Genomic DNA, 14,765 nt, shown 5'->3' on the forward strand with positions numbered 1-14,765 from the left:
TTTAATGCGAAACCAACATAAAGGAGGTTCCAATCAAGTTATAGATTGTTAACATGATATTAATAAAAATCAAAAGGAAAATGATGAGAAAAAAATCTAAAAATTTAAAACAAAGAAAAACCAATCGAAAAAAATATTATCATAATTGAATTTTTGCTTTATTATTTTTTTTGTCAAAAAAATACTATTTTTGTTTTTTTAAAAAATCAAGTGATTAACTAGAACAAAAACACGTTGAAATATGTTAATTTTTTGTCATTATTTTTATCAAAATAATATTATTTTTATTTATTGCATAATAAAAAATTTAATCAACTTTGATATTCCCGATAAAAATGCACTTTTAAGTATTAACCAGCTATAATTTTTGGACGCGAACCAAGTCCGATAGAGCTTTTTTTGGAAACGCACGTGTGGATTGATGACTGCCAAAAAGAGATGCAATAACTCGAGGATAACTAAGCACAACACTTTATAGTATATTATTTTCAACTATTTTTTTCTTAAATTATTATTTTTTTGATTTTACCAACCTTTTTGTTTCTAGGATACATATAACACCGGGTTGAAGGAGAGATACGGTGATGATCCTTCAACACATTTAGATCGCAATCTAGATTTATGATTAGAGGTAGGATCGTTTAGGGGACTCGATAGAAATCAAGTGTATAGTCTCTTTAAATCTACAATTGAGTTCCTATGGACAACATGTAGTGTTTTAACTATTTGATGCTCGTAATCAGTTTTGAGTACTCAAACTCTAGAGTTCGAAGCGATTTTAGACTAGCGAGGTAAAGATCAAATGACCCATCTTCTGCTGATTATGAATAACTCAATCCTTAGACGATCAAACTCTATCAATTAGTAATGAAGATGAGATCATAGATTTTTAATATTTTTTCTTAGCACTTTTGTAAAACTTGTCTGTTTTCAATATAGTCATTCAATTATAATTTTTCACATAATTATTTTTTTCAATTTATTCCTTATTCTTTTGATTTTTCATTTATTTCCTTCATCTTTTTATAAAAAATTTATAGTTTTTTAATTTTATTCTTCAATCCAAGTTTATGGTATATTATTTTTTTTTTAATTTGGTCCTTATTTTTTTTCTTTTTGCTAAAGATTTTTTTTTTTCCAGTTTAACCTTTCAATTGAAAATTTTTAGTTGACATTTAATTTATTTTTACTTTAATTTTCACCCTCATTTTTTTTTATAGATTATTTTAAGTAATGTTTTTTTTTTAATTTTATCTTATAACATTTGAGTTGATAAAGATTAAACTTTGTAGCTTTTTTATGTACGATATTTTCAATCTAATAATCAGGTGACACATCTAAAATGTTATAGTTCAACTTCTTTTTTTACTTATTTTGTTTTTGATTTGATTATTCACATTGATATATATATAAATTATTTTAATTTTAATAAGAATTATATATATGTATATAATTCTTATTAAAATTAAAATAATTTATTAAATATTAATTAAATATATTCAATATGTACTTTAACAGTGAGGAAAAAAAAGATAATATTATTAAAATCACACTACTGAAAAAATTGCAGAAAAAATACCGAATATAGAAGAATAAAAGTGATTGGTTCGACCACTCATCAATCATTTATTAGTAAACTAATTTACTAGCTCACCTAGCCGATTCAATCATCTTTTTGGAGAATCGAATGTATTTGGGTCCCGTTCCTTAGCTCTCGGTCCGACATCTGGCCGTCTGGGGCTAGTTCTTAATTAATTCCATTTAATGAGGGTACTATTGAGTAAAATCTGAAAAGTTTAGGCCTCATTACTTTAACTTTGAACCTACAGGGACTCAACTGAAAATTACACATAGTTTAGGCACTGGTTTGTAGTTTACTTTTTTCCTTCTTGGAGAAAGAAAGTATAAATGCAATCGAGAAATTCAATTTCGGAAGAGAGAGTTATTTTCCTCGGACAACAATGGCTTCCTTTGGGACAAACTGAAATCCCCTTTACGTACCATTCAAAGTAATACTTACTGATTCAAGAAAATGGCAGTGTCAGCTCATTCGCTACTAAAATCAATGCTTCTCCTCAGACTTCCAATCACAACCAACACCATTGTTCCTCCCCGCGTATCTCGTCCATCTTCTTCTCCTTTAAATTTGATCTCTTGCCATTATCTCAACGCTTCTAACAGAACCAAATCAAGACATTTTCACTCACCAACCTTGTACACAAGAACTGCAGAAACCCCAAAAAAACACTTAATTTGCTTCAATTATAACACTTCTGCAAGTCATGGTAAGGGTACAAACTACTTAGAATTGACAGATGATGAACTAATGAGACAGTGTGAGATGGACACGTTCAAGGCCTCAGGCCCAGGTGGTCAGCACCGTAACAAGCGTGAGTCTGCTGTCCGTCTCAAGCACCTCCCTACTGGGATTATTGCTCAGGTCACCACTAGCTTTACTTGCTTCATTTTCTGCCAAAACTGTACCATGCCGAATATGCATATAAAGTGTTTGTTGTTTTGTCTAAGTGGTTTTTATTTGGTTCTTGTTCTTTTTACGTATGTAGGCTGTTGAGGACCGATCACAGCATATGAATCGTGCTTCGGCTTTGAAACGCCTGCGCGCTCTATTAGCTATCAGAGGTAGATACTTTTAAGTGCCTTTTGATTCTTTTTGTACTCTTTTTTATTGCTGCTTGAGTGAAGATGGACAAAAGTGTATGTTTTGTTTTGCTTGTTCAGATGCTCCTTATTATTATTATTATTATTATTATTATTATTATTATTATTATTATTATTATTATTATTATTATTATTATTATTATTATTATTATTATTATTATTATTATTATTATTATTATTATTATTATTATTATTATTATTATTTTGGTAGTTAGGAACAGTTTGGATATTGATTCGTATTCACCTCCATTGGAACTGCTTCAAATTCTTCCTCTTAAATCAACAATCAGAGGATCAGATTGTGGTCCACAAATTGGACCCAAGAATCCTAAATTTATCTTGGTAATAAAGTTGTTTTTCCTTCTAAAAGTTACATGTATTTCTATCCATTTTGAAGGGTTGGAAAACTTATTGCAAGTTTTATTCCTTAATATAGGGAATGCAAGCGTTGCTGGATCTAATCTTTGCTGTTGATGGCTCTATATCGGAAGCAGGGAAATTACTAGGGTACTTAGGAATGAGCTTTTCTATCCTATATTCTTTTTCTTTTTTTTCCTATTCTTAAAACAGACTGTAAGCCTTAAAAACTGAAATTTGATTATCTTCTAATGCTAGCCTAGAGGCTCTAGATACCATGATGCATTCTCGACTAGATTTTTAGTGGTTCATTTCTCATATCTGCAGAAATTAAGAATTATTTTTCACTGGTCCAAAAAATGTATCATTTCCTTTTAAACCATCATTTGTTGTATTATGCATTCTAGTTTTTCTTGATCAGGGAAAACTTTCATGCTAGTCAGGCTTAGTTCAAGTAAACTTGATTCTTGATTATATATGGTGACTGACTAGGTTAGAACAATCCTGCTCTCATGATAGTCTCTGCTGAATGTTGCAGGTTAAGCACAGGGGCTCTGTCACGTTTGATACTATCAGATGATTCTCTTAGGATGGCAGTGAATGATTTGAGGAATTCGAAGGTATAGTTACTAATTATTATTGCTAGAGTTATTGCAATTGGTAACATACTAGGTCATAGCAATTACTATTTCCAGCAGAAGAAATGGATAAATCTTAATTACAAATGCATGCTAGATCTTAGATGAGAACAGTTTTGACACTTTGCTTTGTTCAAGATATCCATGTCTTTGTAGTAGCTTGGTTTAAACTTTCTTTTCTGAGCTCATAGAGATGTATCATTTTGATGAGCAAATAAACTGATAATCTCCATTTTTGAGCTCATAAAAAACTAGGCTTCTTCACCTTGTTTTAGCCAAATACAACCTCTTAATGAGCTTATGCATTTCTTTATAATTTGTATTTTCTTATCAACTCATACACAGTGGAGCTTTATATTTTTTATGTCTGGCACTTAATGGAGACAGGAAAGGAACTAAAACATTCATAACTTGATTACAGAACATTTCAACCTCCACATCTCTTGATATCTGTAGCATCAGCTTAGGTTTTTGGTCCAACTTGTATGTGTCAAAATAAAAACAAAATAAAGTTAAAGAAAAGAAGAAAAACATATAAAAATGATTTATTGTCAGCATTCCTGAATGTGGCATGATGAAAACTTTTATGAGAACATCCACTTTCCATGTCTTGGCTTGTATTGGCACCAACACATTCATAAATTTATTACATAACTCTTCTGCCTCCAGACACAACTTGATCTGAAGCATCAGCTTAGGTTTTTTGTTTTAAACTGCCCCTGTTAAAATAAAAATAAAATGAAGCGGTGCAAAGGTGAAAGATCTATAAAAATGGCATCACATTAAGTTTCCCGAAACCTTCTCTTTTCATGCATCAGCCCATCTAGTTGATATGATGACCTGGATCACTTGGTGATATATGAAGAGAAACCAGACACATTTGCCATTGACTTGATTGAAAAGTTAAAACTAAGTAAAATGATCTCTGATAAGAATATTACCTGTTAAGTGTTATACCAAGGAAGTTGCTTTTCCATGTCAGTTAGCCCTCTCTATAGCCACCGTGTCAAAAATTCCAGACCTTAAAGCATCCCATGAGAACTGAGGGTAAAATATAATTTTTCTTTTTTCCCCTCTGAATGAGATCAGTAAAAGAAGTAAAATGCAAAAGCTGAAAACAGTCATTTCTTCACATTTTTAGGTAAAATTTGTTCTCTCTGACATCAGTAGGAATTTGCTTGACCAGAATAGAAACACAAAATTTCCTTCATGTTGTTGAATTTTTTATGCCATGTGTGTAAATGCTGTATTTTATGTAGTTTGAGCATCTTTCACATGCTTTTTAACTTTTTTTTTTCTAAATTTATCTATTATGAGCTATCAATAAAAAATCTGACCTTTTATGAGACTTTTCCAGGGTTTAAAGCCTCTAAGGTAGGGCTTTCCAGAGGCTACTTACATTCAGGTATAACAATTTCTTGATTTCTTCTTGTTTTTTAAAAGCACCGTTTGTTTTATTTACAGTGACTATGCACGGAATGTCATTAATTAAAATAGCACAGCAGTTTGCATAGTCATGACATCATGCAGTGACAGAAAATATGAGATGGCAGAATGTTTTACCCAGAGGAACCACGGATTTATATGCGTTGTTGTAATGCTTTTATTTACTGATTAATTTCTCAAATTTATCCAGATCCATGTATTGCTATTTAATGAATTTATCAACATGCTCTCGGGGGCCTTTTCTTGTGGAGTTGCACTAGAGTACAAAACTAGGAGTTTAAGATTCGTGACTTGTACTGTCTGGAATCACTTTTGTGGTGTCTAGAGTAAAACATGGGAATAGGTTCGACAGGAATCATTTTTTTGCTTTAGTTGATTGGCCTCCCTTCACAAATGTGGTTCAATAATTGTTTTCCCTTTCTTTGAAGAGTTCAGCGGCCCTTGTAGTGAAATGCTGTGTCTACCACACACTCTGATTGTAGTTTTTGAATATGTTTTGCCTATTGATTTTTATTTTATTTTTTCTTGCTGAGGTTAGCAAAGCACAAGTGTGGGAGGATAGAATGAAAACAACAGAAAAGACAATGAGTTGAAAGAAAAATTTCATGTCGTGATAATCCCATTGCCTATCTGTTGGTGATTCAACTAGTTTTGACAATAATGACGTTAGATAGTGTATTAAACTTAATGTTTTTATTGGAGTGCATTTTTAACATGCGGAAGTCTAGACTGCTGAAAATAGTGTTTAGATCACTGGATTTGAATAAAACAATAAACAAGAGTTAACACATTTACATCTAATGGCATCTGCATTTGCCGTTGGTGGCATTATAGCAAACCCTTTTATCATGAGTGCAAGCGTCCAATTTCAGGGCTGTTGGCATTGTGTGCAGACCTTTCATCTGCTCCAGGGTGCATGCATGGATAATGAGATCGGACAATTTCAACAATCATAATTGTCGAGTGAAATTCTCGTTTTTGGTACAAGTAAGCTTAGCACATCGTCATATCTGTCTTTATTCATAATAAAAATATTGAGCATTGACCCTTGTAGTCGGGCTTGTTCTATAATTATTCGCTTTGTATCTTGTACTTGCTAGCCTGGAAATGTATTCTCACAAGTTGGTTTTGACCCCAGACAATATCCAACTTGAGTTGGGGAATATAGAGGATAAAAAAGAATCGTTTCATTCCCAAATACAACCTGTCAATTCGCCCTGTGATGAAGGTTTTCAGAATATAGAAATGCATGATATTTTTTGATTTGATGGAATATGAATGTATGAAACTGCTGTTAGAGATCTATTCAATCATTTATCCACGCAATTCAATTTCTCCACACAATTCAATGTCTCCAAATCGGCCACTAGTGACAGAATAACCAGGCTAGAGAGTAGGCTTAGTTATCCTTCCACCTTGACATGTGTCGACATGATGAAATTTGTTTTGTTTGATGTGATGGTCCTCATCTTTTTTTCCATAATTAATTGGGATTGAGGAGGCTATCAGTCTCGTGTTTTACAGTGAAGATTGCTTTCATTTTTCAAATTCCCATCCCACTTCTCTCTTAATTTGAACTTCAGAATTGCACATGAAACCCCAAGTTTGAACTTTTGAGGTGTCCGCTGAGAGACTATTTGCTGTCACGATTTAGCCATGGCTGAAACATCTTGAACCATTACTAAATATGACAAGGCATTTCACCCCGCAATATCTTATACGGGTCATGTTTTGCCCCTTGAGTGGCAGCTGAATGGAAATTGAAAGTTGTATCATAATGAATGAAGAACCTGTGGATGTGAAAGGAGAAGATATCATAACCAAAAGCCAAAAAAAAAAAAAAAACAGAGAGAGAGAAGATATTCAAGGTAAAAAATGCTTGGTATATTATGTTGTTGCCAATAGGAAGAAAGCTTGATGCGGGAGAATCCTATTCCTAAGGAATGAGGTTCTTTCTCCCACCACTACAAGAAACCTTTTTGCCCGTTGACTCTTTTAACATGTAGCAGTTTACTTGTTTATATCCACACTCCCAAAAGTTGAAAAGAAGGAAAGGAAGGCCTTGTAAAGCACTCCTTGTTTCGGTTTTCAAATTCACAACAAGTTCACCTGGAAAAGCTAAATATTAATCAACACTAGTGATTGATTTGAGTTTACAGGGAGAGAATCCAAGGCCTTTAGTGGGATGGCAAATGACCGCATTTTTCCTGTTTTCTTCCATATCATTAATTAGAGTCAAACATGGGGCTGCGATACATAATCCCATAAAGTTATGAAAAACAAAGATTTATGTAAATTCTATCTGTACTTGTATGTTTCTCATGTCCAGTACAAATCATTCGCATGTTCATCAAATTCATTGTTCAACTAGTGGGACCCTTTTCAAGAGATATTTGAGATCAGAGCAAAGCAATATAAGATAATCCCAAGCACTTAATATCCTCTTGCTTGCAGTACTCGCAGGCATGTGATTGATCACTCGGTCTGGCAAATATTTGTCGAGGATAAGCTAGTATCATGGTAGATTTGCGAGAATTTGTTCCTGTTGACTTGTGTATGTGAAATACTTGGTACCCTATACAGCAATATAATAGTAACAAAGCATGCAAACTGTGATTTAAATTTCTTGGCAGAACATTGTGGCCCATAAGGTCTCTTTTGTTACTGGGAAACTTTTTTAAAGGCATAACTTGGCTTGTTTTAAAATCAAGATATGATTCCCCATTGCCTAATTCTTCAACTTCCCTCCCCACACTCTCCCTTTTATAAACGCTTTGTTCTAGTGAAACACATCTACACATTTTCATACAAATTCAAAGAAAATGGGGTTGGACATACAAGGCAAGCTCCGAATAGCTCTTGGCGCAGTGAAGGATCATGCATCAATTGGGAAAGCCATGATCTACAGTCATCACGAAAGGAAGGATTTTTCCAGCATAGAGGTCGCAGTTGTGCGTGCAACTGGCCATGATAGTGGTTCCATTGACGACAAACACATGCATGAGATCCTCTTCTTGGTCTCAAACTCTCCCGGATCCATCCACTTTCTTGCCGAGAGGATTTCTTGCCGCCTTGGCAAGACCAGAGACAACCTGGTTGCCCTCAAGACACTCTCTCTAATTCATCGACTCCTTCGTGGAGGCAATCGATGCTTCGAGCAGCAGCTGCGTAATGCGCATGCTTCAGGCCATCTCCAAATAAGTACTCGCTGCTTCCTAAGGAACATCTCAGATCCTTCCGTGAGCTTCATACACAAATATGCAGCTTATCTAGAGGAAAGAATAGGGTGGGTCATCAATCAAGCAGGGAAGCTTGAACCTGTTATGTCCCAAGGTGATCTGGAATCTCGATGCTATGATGAAAAGTCCATCGATTTGGTGTTCAGAAAATTACCAAAATGTCAAGTGTTTATAGATAGAGTTTTAGATTGTCCGCCGTTCAATATTTCGCCTTTAGATAATCTTGCTCAAGCGGCTATGAGCAACACCTTGAAAGAGAGCTTCCAAGTTTACAAGACATACAGTGAAGGTGTAGCAGCTCTTGTTAATATGTTCTTTGATTTAACAAGGGCAGCTAGAGCCTTGGCCTGTCAAATACTAAGGAGGGCTTCTCAGCAAAGCCAGGAGCTTCATAATTTGTTTGAGAATTGCAAACGAATTATCGAAAACAAGAACTTGGACTATCCAGTGGTACAAATCATCACCATGGATCATCTTATGGCACTGGAGCAGTTTTCGACCTATATTGCAACTTCCCGCAGCTCGCCAGTCCTGAACAAGAATGGTTCAACACCTCCCATTTTGGATTGCATAACAAAGTCAGAAGGTGATGAGAAGGATGCGGGTAATTTTAGCTGGTCACCAACTCTTTTCTCTTGCACATTGGAGACTAAAATAAGCAAGGTGTGGGTGGTTTTTGAAGATTAATAATCATGAAACTTCATACGCCCTTCGTTTGCGGCACACGGTCAGTGATGATCTTTCTGCCAACCCAATATCTGGGAAATTGTGAATAAAAAGTAATGTATCACAGAATGAACATGGTAGGCCTTTCATTCTAAACCATTTACAAGCGAACCTTTCAAAAGTATGAGTTAGCTTGGATCAAGAAATCCATTGTTTGTAATTTTGGACTCATGATGTTGTTGATTCTTGATGTTGGATCTTCAATGGGAGTCAATTGTTTGTTTTGCAAGGAAGAAAACTTGAACGTGGACGTGATGTAATCACAAGAACAACCATTATTGTACTATCTTCATCTTGTCTGTGAGCGATTAAGTGTAGAAGTGAATACACTTATAGGAAAAATGATTAGGGCTATTTTCTGGAAGAATTAAGTGTTACAATTAATGTATAAATAAACTAGTAAACTACTCCTGATTCAGTAAAGTAAGTTCATTAGATAAAAGCTGCTAGTGATCTGATCTATGAACACTACTATATATACCTCTCCCTTAGGCTCCATTCCTTCATCTCATTCAGCTCTGGTAATTATTAGCCAATGCATGAGACAGACTTCTGTTGACTAGCTTGATAGATGATTGACACATGAACCAACTTAATCAACAAGCTTTTGTCATGATTGCAGTGTCGATACCATTCGTTTAAACTAGTAGTATTTCGATATGTAGCAGAAACTAAGTTAGTTTCCAGGAGCAAAGCATGGATACTATAACAGGTAACTTGGATTTTTTGAGACAATCCCTGCAGCTATTCCACTTTCCCCTCATCCTAAGTGCAGAACTGGGGTTGGCTTGAGAAGTGATTGGAGATTATTGGTGGGTTTCACGGTTCGTATTTGAGGACGAGGGAGTGTTGTGTTCTTGACAATCTCGAGGGCAAATGGGGCGTTCCGAGGACAAGATAGAATAATGCCTCGAGGGCGAATGCGGTGCTCGAGGACAAGAAGGAATAATACCTTGAGGCCAAACATACTAGTCCGAAGGTAATCTTAGAATTTGAGGATGACACTTGTTATAATGTCGAAAGAGATATGATAATTAATCTTAGAAAATAAGACTATAAGAGTTCATATGTGTTTGGAAGAAAAAACGGGTGGGGAAAGAAAATTGTATTTTCATCCACTTGATTGAATGTAGTGGGAGATGAAAGGAAAGAAAATATAAATAGCAAGAAATGGACGAAAATATTTGTAAAAAAAGAAGAAGAAAACTGCCATTATATTCTAGATTTAAAGCTACTATCTCAATTATTAAGGATCGAATTGTCATTTTCTTGCCCACACTTTTCTACATGTTCCTGGACATAAAAAAATGTGTTAGAATATAGCCTAACTTGACTCGTGTAAATTAATTTAAAAAATATAATAATATATAAATTAATTTTGAAATTAAATCAATTAAGATATTAATATGGTAAAATAGATCTAATTTTATTTTAATCTAGACATGTCAACTATAAGATATATAAAAAAATAATTAAAATGATGTTGATATAGTTATTTATTAAAGAATAGAAAAAGAGAGTTCACTTTATGAAAAGTTGGTTGATCCAATCTGATGATTTTAGTCCTTCATTAAGTCAAACTTGGGTCACATCTAACGATTATGCTTGGAATTTGCATTTTCCTCTTTCTTACTTTCCTTCTTTCCAAACAACATGTAATTGAGTCGCAAATAATATAATATCTTAATGTTGTAATATAATAATTCAGTTCAAACAATTTAGTTTGTTTCCAAAAATTCAGACTATTTTTTTTCCTTCAAAATTCTAAGTTAAATCGTTTGAAAGAACTAAATTGATAAGTTCATTTTTATATTTGTTAAAATAAAATAAATAAAATTTGAATTAATACTTTGATTTAAGATGTTTTTAGTTTATAATAGATTTTTTAGGTGTTCATCTTTTTAATTTATAAAATTTAAAATTAAAATGGGCCAAATCAAGTTTTTTTATTTTTTTCACCAAAACTATCCAATATCATTCAATTTGATTAATTTCGGATAAGTTCTTATGAATATTTTGGATAATATTGACTAAAAGAGTATCTTTTAAAGATATATAGTAAAGGCAACAATCTCAAGGAGAATATGAAGAATATATAACTGTTGATCTATCAATGGACTTTTTGATTAATATAACATGTTATTAGTTCCTTTCTTCTAAACTACGCTTAAGAATTTAATTCGAAGTGAAGACAAATAACGAATCAAACAAAAAAACAAAAGTGAGATTGTTAGCTTGGTTTAATAGGTTAAGAGGTAAGAGTGTGTAATCCTTTGTTAGCTTGGTTTAATAAGTTAAAGAGGAAAGAGTGTATAATCCTAAGGAATATATATATAGTATAGCAATAAAGTTTTTTTAAAAAAAACCTATAAAGGAAAATTATCAATTGTGATAAGTAAAAAAAAAAAAGCAATAAATCATAAAAAGCTTGTAAAGAAATTATATATAGGAGATTGTTCATTATTTTCAGCTTCTAAATGATATATTTATATTGTTATAGAAATTAAGTTTTATATAAAATAAAAATATTATATTTTCACACAAATTGTCAATGGAAAATAAGAATTTGATAATTTGGATCTAGTAAAATTTGAACTTTTTATTTATACCACACTTCCTCATATATATATATACGCGCGCGCGTGTGTGGGTGTGTTTTATACAACATTCTTCAATATTAATTGCTAAAAACTCTTGTTATGAATAGGTTTTATAGTTGATACAAAAACTTCCATCTTTTTCTTTTTAGTTAATGGTTAATGGTCCATTTTAGTTATTTTTACTAGGTTGTTGAAAAGCACAAAATAAATAATTTTTATATTTGGGTCATTAAATACTTCTTCTCTTACCCTAGATAACCTATATAACAACTTATGAAGATTTAATTTTCACAATGCAACAATGCATTCTCAATATTAAGCCCTAGGCTAGGCTAGTTGATTAATTAATTAATTTATAATAGTACACATCTATTAAAAATTTATCAAGTATATTAAATAATTTAAGCTTACATTTTCATGAAAAGGCCATTATATTATAAATATTTTTTCATATTACAATTCTCATTTAAATTAAAATACACTATGATAATATACCTAGTACTGTAACTACGCAAATTAGTTCTCTATCTTAATAGGTTATATCCAATGACAAGAATCTATAAAATTTCTGAATTTAAATAAGATATTTATCACACTATAATTATGATGTATCAGATACAACATGCACCTGGTTTTCCATAAAGCAAACTTAGATATTTTCTTTTAAATAGTAACGTAATTGATGATCATCTTTATCATAACCTCTATAAATATTAAGTATAGTATTGTCACCTTACCAAGATAATTTCAAATTGTATCTTTCCACTCAGAAGTTACATTTCATTCAAGAATTCATCTTGGTAACTTAATCTATTATATCTCATCTTAAGGTTTTATTGATGGTATGTCTATTATACATTTCTTATCCTATATCATATATCATATATCAGATCAATAATGAATTATTTCTTGTATTTTCTATAATGCATGTTCTTGAACACATTGCTAAAAAAGTCACAATTTCTACTTATAATGAGTAGTCAAATTAGCTATTGATTTTACCTGTAACAGGTTACTAAAAAAACATTATTCCTATCATGAATAGGCTATCAAAATAATTGTTGTTCCTTTTATTATTAGTTTTTTGAGCTTACATTCTTATTACAAAGAATTGCCCTTTTAGCATATGACCATACCTTAATAGGTTTGTCCAGTCAATCTACCTTATACTATAAGCTCTCAACCAACCTTATTAGATATGTGATTAAGTTTTCTAAATCTACTTCATCAAGATAGCCTTTTTGAAACTCCATACCATAAATAAATATATTCTTAATTCCTTAGAGTTTATCACAAATCTTTGTTTTGTAAAAGCCTTTAACCTCCACTCATATAGGTCATGCCATAATGTCAATATCAATTGAACCGATATCATTATCCTTTGTATACATGAGTGATTAATTAAATCAATGATGATATCAATTAAGTTGATATCATTAGCCTTTACCGAGTGGATGACTAATCACATTTATATCGATATTAGTCAAAACTAATATCATTAACCTCCATATACATGGATTACTAATCAATGTCGATATCAAAAACTTGATATCATTAGCCTTCACTAAGTGGACACCTAATCAAATTTATACTAATATTTGTCAAAGCTGATATCATTAGTTTCCATACATATGAATAACTATTCAATATAAATATCAAAAACCCAATATCATTAGCCTCCACCAAGTGGATGACTAATCAAATCACTTTATAATCCTTCTAATCCAATCCATAATTTGTTTTTCCCAATTTCCTCTTTGTAGCCTTCCTTCTTTTTATTTTTTTTTTTCTTGTTTTCAAGCACAAGTTATAACATTGCATTCCAAACAATCCATTTCAATACCAAGACTATATTACATATTTAAGTATTCATTTTAACAATAAAGTGAAATATTTCATTTCATTATTCATTCTACTAAATTTGTTCATTTCATAATAATATGACACTAAAAGAATAACAATTTATTAAAGAAACATTGAAGAATTTTAGAGAAAAAAAAAGGTGTCAAGCACCTACCAACAACATATGTAGATCTTGCTCCATTAGTATGTTGTCCATCTCTTATAATTTTTTTTGTATCAACAAGATTTTAAAACCATTATACACATATTAAATCAACCTAAAAACCTTATCCCAACTCCAATTAAATATAAGATTATAAATGTATTATAAGATAAGTGTATTTGATTTAATACTCATCTATACCATCCAAAATTTTCATTGTTTATAAAGATATAAACCTACCATTTATTTGAGAAATATTTCTTTATTTACACATCAATGTATAGTCATGCTTTTAAACACATTAATAAACATCTATGTACTCTACTTTACCAATTTCCACATCTTAATACACTTTTTTTAATTTAACACCTAAATCTTTTTTATCAAATTTTTTTACACTTGTTATATTATTATATAACATTAATTGTCATCATAATTTAACTTAGTATAACAACTTTGAATATTTTTTTATTTATCATGTATTTTGCTTAATCTAGAATTAACATTTATATCTTATGGCCTTTATTTCCTTTTTGTTTAACCTATAATCATTTTAACTATTTGAATTTAAGTCTCAACAACAATTTGAAACAATGATGCACTTGATACCTTATTTTAACTAGTTTTTAGCATTAAACTTAGCCTTTCACTGTATTACCATAGCTAAATTAGCCAACCCATTTTTACACAAGTTAAATCATCATTTAACATTTATCATCAACTTAATTTCATGTAGTAAAATGACTATCATCTTTCTTTCTCTTTTTATAATTTATTTTCTTAGCTAAATTTAACATTTCATCGTATGGTGTTTTCTTTCATTTCTCGAATTCAAAAGCCGATAACAAGTTCTAATATATATTTCAATGACAATTTAAGATGTTATGCTATAAGAAAATTCATTTCTCTTTACCTTTCATTCTTTTAGTTGAACTTACAATTTATATTTTTTCACAAATCTTACTTTAATTTTTTGTTTAATACTTATCCAACTTGCTTAGTCTATAAGGAATAATCCTTTCAAACATATATTTATCAATAAATTTAATTCCTTCCTTTAATGGATTAATTTGGT

The 14,765-nt window shown here is 31.5% G+C and overlaps 2 protein-coding genes across 6 annotated transcripts; both read left to right on the top strand.

Annotated features, from left to right (window-relative positions):
* Positions 1-1,841: 1,841 nt before the first annotated feature.
* LOC105107329 (Class I peptide chain release factor) lies at positions 1,842-6,340 on the top strand. 5 transcript variants are annotated; one of them, XM_011001222.1, is made up of 7 exons: positions 1,844-2,440; positions 2,565-2,640; positions 2,891-3,021; positions 3,116-3,186; positions 3,575-3,656; positions 5,032-5,079; positions 6,005-6,318. In XM_011001222.1, the coding sequence occupies exons 1-6, from the start codon at positions 2,033-2,035 to the stop codon at positions 5,050-5,052; spliced, it is 789 nt and encodes a 262-aa protein (XP_010999524.1). In that variant the 5' UTR covers positions 1,844-2,032; the 3' UTR covers positions 5,053-5,079; positions 6,005-6,318. The 5 variants fall into 5 exon arrangements, with proteins under 5 accessions (XP_010999526.1, XP_010999524.1, XP_010999525.1 ...); XM_011001223.1 differs by lacking the exon at positions 6,005-6,318 and adding an exon at positions 5,311-5,814; XM_011001221.1 differs by having other exon boundaries at positions 1,845-2,440; positions 6,014-6,318.
* Positions 6,341-7,754: 1,414 nt separating this feature from the next.
* Positions 7,755-9,522, top strand: LOC105107331 (ENTH/ANTH/VHS superfamily protein). The gene has a single exon (XM_011001225.1). The coding sequence runs from the start codon at positions 7,943-7,945 to the stop codon at positions 9,044-9,046; it is 1,104 nt and encodes a 367-aa protein (XP_010999527.1). The 5' UTR covers positions 7,755-7,942; the 3' UTR covers positions 9,047-9,522.
* The last annotated feature ends 5,243 nt before the right edge of the window (positions 9,523-14,765 follow it).

This window comes from Populus euphratica, unplaced genomic scaffold, assembly GCF_000495115.2.
Source record: "Populus euphratica unplaced genomic scaffold, PopEup_1.0 scaffold309.1, whole genome shotgun sequence".
In the NCBI taxonomy this organism is placed as follows: domain Eukaryota; kingdom Viridiplantae; phylum Streptophyta; class Magnoliopsida; order Malpighiales; family Salicaceae; genus Populus; species Populus euphratica.

What these genes read in the sequence shown, in the direction of transcription:
- LOC105107331 (XM_011001225.1), top strand. Translation starts at nt 7,943, where the DNA reads ATGGGGTTGGACATACAAGGCAAGCTCCGAATAGCTCTTGGCGCAGTG.
- LOC105107329 (XM_011001222.1), top strand. Translation starts at nt 2,033, where the DNA reads ATGGCAGTGTCAGCTCATTCGCTACTAAAATCAATGCTTCTCCTCAGA. An exon ending in CTACTGGGATTATTGCTCAG is followed by an intron (nt 2,441 to 2,564) that starts GTCACCACTAGC and finishes TTACGTATGTAG; the next exon opens with GCTGTTGAGGACCGATCACA. An exon ending in CGCTCTATTAGCTATCAGAG is followed by an intron (nt 2,641 to 2,890) that starts GTAGATACTTTT and finishes TTATTTTGGTAG; the next exon opens with TTAGGAACAGTTTGGATATT.